At 45.2% G+C, this 6045-nt stretch overlaps 1 protein-coding gene across 1 annotated transcript in view; it reads right to left on the bottom strand.

Moving 5' to 3' along the window:
• Positions 1 to 690: 690 nt before the first annotated feature.
• The window catches only part of RPUSD2 (RNA pseudouridylate synthase domain containing 2), a 6905-nt gene continuing 1550 nt past the window's right edge, over positions 691 to 6045 (bottom strand). The window contains 2 exon segments of the mRNA XM_003791820.3: positions 691 to 1733; positions 2605 to 2901. Of these exon segments, the coding sequence (XP_003791868.1) occupies positions 999 to 1733; positions 2605 to 2901 (1032 nt within the window). The 3' untranslated portion in view covers positions 691 to 998.

The following is a 6045-nucleotide window of genomic DNA, read 5'->3' as shown; positions in this document are numbered from 1 at the left end:
AAGAGTTCAAGATCAGTGGGAGCAAGGGTGAGACCCCATCTCTACTAAAAATAGAAGTTAGCCAGGAACCATGGTGCACACCTCTAGTCCCAACTACTTGTGAGACTGAGGCAGGAGCATCACTTGAGTCCAGGAGTTTGAGGTTGCAGTGAGCTATGATGACACCACTGCACTGTACCTGGGGCAACAGAGACACTCCTCAAAAATAAGTAAAAAAAATTATCACGAATTAACAATTCCACTGTGAGGTGCATACTCAAAATAACTGAAAAACTGTATTTAAACAAAAAACTTATACCCGAATGTTGATAGTAGCACTATTCATAATAGCCAAAAGGTAGAAACAACCCAAATGTCCATTAACTGATGAATGGATATACAAAATGTAGTACACTGTACAATGGAATTATTCTACCATAAAAAAGGAATGAAGTACTGGAAAGTGCTACAAATTAGATGAACTTTGAAAACATCATGCTAAGTGAAAAACAAAGGTCACATATTCTGTGATTCCATTTCTGTAAAATGTCCAGAATAGGCAATTCCATAGAGACAGAAAGTAGTATAGTGGTTACCAGAGGCTAAGAAGAGGAGAATGGAGAGTAACTGTTTAACAGGTACAGGTTTCCTAATGGGGTCATAAAAACGTTTTGGAAATATTAAGAAGTGATGGTTGTACACATTGTATTCTAAGTGCTACTAATTTGTATTATCTTAAAGTGCTTAATTTTAAGTTATATGAGTTTTACCTCAATTTTTAAAAAAGGAAGAAAAACAGACACACAAGGTACTACAAAAAGATATATTTACAAACCAAGAAGTTTCCGAAGTCTAACTGGAAGAAAAGGAAAGAAGGAGGTAGGAAGTGTGAGCAGGTCCCTTCAGAGCCCAACTTCACTCCTGTAGAAACCCAGAGAACAAGTCCATGGGGTCAGCCTCTGCCCTATGGCCTATCCCTGTTCCAGTCCAAGAAGCAATCTCTCTACTGGCCACAGCCCTCAGTCTTCTTGCCAGTCATCCTGTGCCCAGGCAGGCATGGGTGAAAAATACTCAAAGCCTGGCCCTTTGTAGCGCAGGGCATGTAGGAACATCACAAGGTCTTGGGGTAAGGGATCCTGTCGCACCAGCTGACACTCTGCACAGAGTGGGTCTGTCTCTTGATTCAAAACATCTGTTTTAGCTGACTTCCCTGGTGCCAAGGTCATTGTGTCCACATCCTGAGGGGCTGTCTCAACTGCTCCATCCATCTTCTGGTCAGCTGCAGCTAACTCTTCCAGGCCATCCTTGCCTATCTCTGAGGAAGTGGCTGTGGAGTCTGTGAGTCCTGGAGATAGGTCACCCTCACAGAGATCTAGCACATCCAGGCTCTGTTTAGCCTGGTGCTCTGCTACAAGGTCTCGCAGAAGTTCCTCATCTGTCTTAGGAATGTGGCCGCCCCGGCCTCGAGAAGGACCCCAGACAACTGAGTTGTAGATGGGGTCGTTGAGAATGGGGTGACCCAGGAATTGCAGGTGGACTCGGATCTGGTGGGTGCGTCCGGTGAGTGGCCGGCATCGTACCACACTGGAGTGGCCATTGTAGCTTAGCCTCTGGAACACTGTTTCACAGGGCTTGCCATGGGGATCTACACGGCATACCCCAACCTTGTAAGACATCACTAAGATGGGTTCCTTGCAGGTTACTTCCTCAGTAGGGAACTCCCCTTCCACCCGGCACACGTATTCCTTTTCCAGCTACATAGGAGGGAAGAAGAAGAAAGTCAGTACAAAGGCTAAACTCACGAAGTCCAAACCCTCTGCACAAAGATAAGGAATGTCCTGGTGTAAGAAAGAAGTGGATTTTGCCACCATTTCTCCTTTCTAACTCCACCATTTGCCAGTTTCATGATCCTGGGTACATTACTTGTTTAATCTCTTTAAATCTCGTTAACTCACCTAGAAAATGTGAGATCAGAAAAGCATTTATTTGATAGGGCTGTTAAAAGCATTCAGTAAGCTGGGGTCTAATATATGTGGTATACGTATAGCATGCCCTCAATAAATGTATTACAAGTCTCAAGACAACAATCATTATCATTAAACTCTTCTAACCAAGCTTCTTCCAACTTTATTCAGAATCTTTCTACCAAGGAGGTTTTCCCCACAATTATAAAAACATTATTCAGCCTGGTTAGCACTTTAAAACTTCAAACAGCTGGGTGGTGCCTGTGGCTCAGTGGGTAGGGTGCCAGCCCTATATACCGAGGGTGGCAGGTTTAAACCCAGCCCTGGCCAAACTACAACAAAAAAAATAGCTGAGTCTTGTGGCAAGTGCCTGTAGTCCCAGCTACTTGGGAGGCTGAGGCAAGAGAATCACCTAAGCCCAGGAGTTGGAGATTGCTGTGAGCTGTGATGCCACGGCAGTCTACTGAGGGTGACAAAGTGAAACTCTGTCTCAAGAAAAAACCCCAAAACCTTCAAAACAGCAAATTACCAAAGAAAGGCAGTGTATGCAATCTCTAAAGATCTTTTGCAATATATTATATATGATATAACTTGCATTTGGCCCTTTGGTGTTGATCATCTTGAAAGTAAGTGGCTTGCAGGAGACAAAAGCCTGGCTCACCTGCCGGTCCCGAACCTGCTCATGAATTCTCTCAGAGACTGCAGCTGTCTTGGCAAACATGAGCACCCCAGAGGTAAGGCGGTCCAGCCGATGCAATGGGTGTAGCTCCTTGAGTTGGTGCTCCTTGCCCAAGATGAATATGACTGTGTTGTGTCGGAAGCGGCCACAGGGGTGGACAGGAATGGAGGAAGGCTTGTCTACAACCACCATATCTTCATTCTCAGCTAGCAGGCGAATAGGCTCTGCTGTGACTGGTGGCTCATGCCTATGCACCGTGTTCCGTAAAAAATCATTGTCCTGTCAAAGACATGGGTAACAGCACATCTGTAAGTGGGAAAAGCAGTTTGCATAGGTTGGGCAAGGTGGCTGACACTTATAATCCTAGAACTCTGGGAGGCTGAGGCAGGAGGATCACTTGAGCTCAGGAGTTCAAGACCAGCCTAAGTAAGGGAGAGACCATGTCTCTACTAAAAATAGAAAAATTAATCAGGTTCTGTAGCGTCTAAGTCCCAGCTACTCAGGAGGTGAGGCAGGATGATCACCTGAACCCATGAGTTTGAGGTTGCTCTTAGCTAGGCTGACAGCACAGCATTAACAGATGTGCTGTTAATTTTTGGGTGACAAAATTAGACTGTCTCAAAAAAAAAAAAAAAGAAGTGTATGGTCACACGCAGTGGCTCATGCCTGTAATCCTAGCACTGTGGGAGGCTGAGGTGGGTGGATGGCTTAGGCTCAGGGGCCAGAGAGCTGCTTCACCAAGAGCAAGATTCCATCTCTACTAAAAATAGAAAAACTAGCTGGGTGTGGTAGCAGGTACCTGTAGTCTCAGCTACTGGGGAGGTGAGGCAAGAGGATTGCTAAAGCCTAAGAGTTTGAGCTTGCTATGAGCTATGATGCCATGTCAATGGGTGTAGCTATGACATTGGGTGACAGTGACATTCTGTCTCAAAAAAAAAGTAATGTACATACTGTGATTTCATTTTGTACATATACAGAAACACAGGCTGATGATAGCTGGCATTGAACAACTACTGGATGTATAAACAGAAAAATGTTAATGCTGTTATCCATAGTTGGTGAGGTTACAGCTTTGGTTTGGGTTATTTGTATTTTCTCTACCATAAAGTTACATATACACACACACACACACACACACACACATATAACACACACATTTTTTTTGAGACAGCATCTTTGTCACCTGGGCTAAAGTGCAGTAAAGTCATCATAGCTCGGCTCGGCGCCTGTGGCTCAACCGGCTAGGGCGCCAGCCACGTACACCTAGGGTGGCGGGTTCGAATCCCCAGCCCGGGCCCGCCAAACAACAATGACGGCTGCAACCAAAAAGTAGCCGGGCGTTGTGGCGGGCGCCTGTGGTCCCAGCTGCTTGGGAGGCGGAGGCGGGAGACTCGCTTGAGCCCAGGAGTTGGAGGTTGCTGTGAGCTGTGATGCCACGGCGCTCTGCCCAGGGGGACAGCTTGAGGCTCTGTCTCAAAAAAAAAAAAAAAAAAAAAAAGTCATCATAGCTCACCACAACCTCAAACTCAGGACTCAAGCAATCCTTCTGCTTCAGCCTCCCAAGTAGCTGAGACTATAGGTGAAATTTTTCTATTTTTTGTAGAGCCAGAGTCTTGCTCTTGGTCTCAAACTCCTGAGCTCAAGTAAGCCTCCTGCCTCAACCTCTGAAGTGTTAGGATTATAGGCATGAGCCACTGTGCCCAGCCATAAAGTTTTATATACAGGGTGTTCATAAAGTTTGTGTGCAGTTTATATAGTTTAATATTTTGGGGGTCATGGTGTATGGCACACCTCTTTGGGGGGGTGGGACACAATTATAAGAGGGACTTTATCTAACAAATGCCATCAGCATGGAGTAATTCTTTGTACCCTCAATGACTTCCAAACAATAAAAAAAAGTTTAATATTTTAAATTGCACATGAACTTCATAGACACCTTATGTGTGTGTGTGTTTTCTTTTGTGACAGAATCTCACTCCGTTGCTCAGGCTAGAGTGCTATGGCATTAACCTAGCTCACAGCAACCTCAAACTCCTGGGCTCAAGCAATCCTCCTGCCTCAGCCTCCCAATTAGCTGGGACTACAGGCACCCATCACCATGCCTTGCCAATTTTTCTATTTTTAATAAAGATTGGATCTCACTTTGCTCAGCCTAATCTCAAATTCCTGAGCTCAAATGATCCTCCCATTTTGGCCTCCCAGAGTGCTAAGATTACAGATGTGAGCCATCTCTCCCGGACATGAAGTTATGTCTATTTTTTTTTTTTTTTTGAGACATAGCTTCAAGCTGTCCCCCTGGATAGAGTGCTGTGACATCACAGTTCACAGCAACCTCTAACTCCTGGGCTCAAGCGAGTTGCCTGCCTCCACCTCCCAAGTAGCTGGGACCACAGGCGCCCACCACAATGCCCGGCTATTTTTTTGGTTGCAGCCGTCATTGCTGTTTGGTGGGCCCGGGCTGGATCCGAACCTACCACCTCAGGTGTATGTGACTGGCACGCCAGCCACTTTAGCCTCAGGCACAGATATATTTTTAAAGTACATTTTTTTAAGTAGAGGAAAAACCTTCCAAAAATCATCAGTTATCATGATCTAGAACAAACATCATCAAGCTGTAAGTTCAGAGATCTGGGTTCTTGACCTGGATTGGTCATAGGCTCACCACATGCTCTTAGCAAATTACTTAACTTCTGTGGATCTTAGTTTCTTGTAAAATGTAGGGGTTAGACCAGTCCTGTGCATTTCAAAATTAGGGTAGGACAAAGGATTCAAACCATCCATTCCCCAAATGCTGAAATCACCTTGACTCCCCTCACAACCATGGTGAGCCAGTGTTACTGACAGGGGTGTGTAGTACCTCTTAGCTTTGACGGAATTTTAAAGAAGGGGTCAAAGCACTGGGTAGACAATTCTAAATCTACATCTGTGACACATCTCACAATTCTATTACACATCAGGCTCTGTGATAGTTTAAGTAGTATTTATAAGAACACAGGCTATGTTTAAGTGGTACTGTTGCCTTACTTTTGTGAGTTTTTTTTTTTTTAGAGATAGAGTCTTACTTTGTCGCCCTCAGTAGAGTACTGTAACGTCATAGCTCACAGCAACCTCCACTCTTGGGCTTAGGTGATTTTCTTGCTTTAGCCTCCTGAGTAGCTGGGACTACAGGTGCCCGCCACAACACCCAGCTATCTTTTGTTGCAGTTTGGCTGGGGCCGGGTTTGAACCCACCACCCTTGGTATCTGGGGCCGGTGCCCTACTCACTGAGCCACAGACAACACTCAGATCCTGGGTTTTTTGGTTTTTTTTGAGACAGAGTCTCACTATGTCACCCTTAGTAGAGTGCTGTGGCGTCACAGGTCACAGCAACCTCAAACTCTTGGGCTTAAGTGATTCTCTTGCCTCAGCCTCCCAAGTAGCTG

This window comes from Otolemur garnettii, unplaced genomic scaffold (assembly GCF_000181295.1).
Source record: "Otolemur garnettii isolate 467f Iridium unplaced genomic scaffold, OtoGar3 scaffold00050, whole genome shotgun sequence".
NCBI classification, from domain to species: domain Eukaryota; kingdom Metazoa; phylum Chordata; class Mammalia; order Primates; family Galagidae; genus Otolemur; species Otolemur garnettii.
The sequence above is the reverse complement of the archived record's forward strand: the minus strand, read 5'-3'. Positions and strand labels throughout refer to the sequence as shown.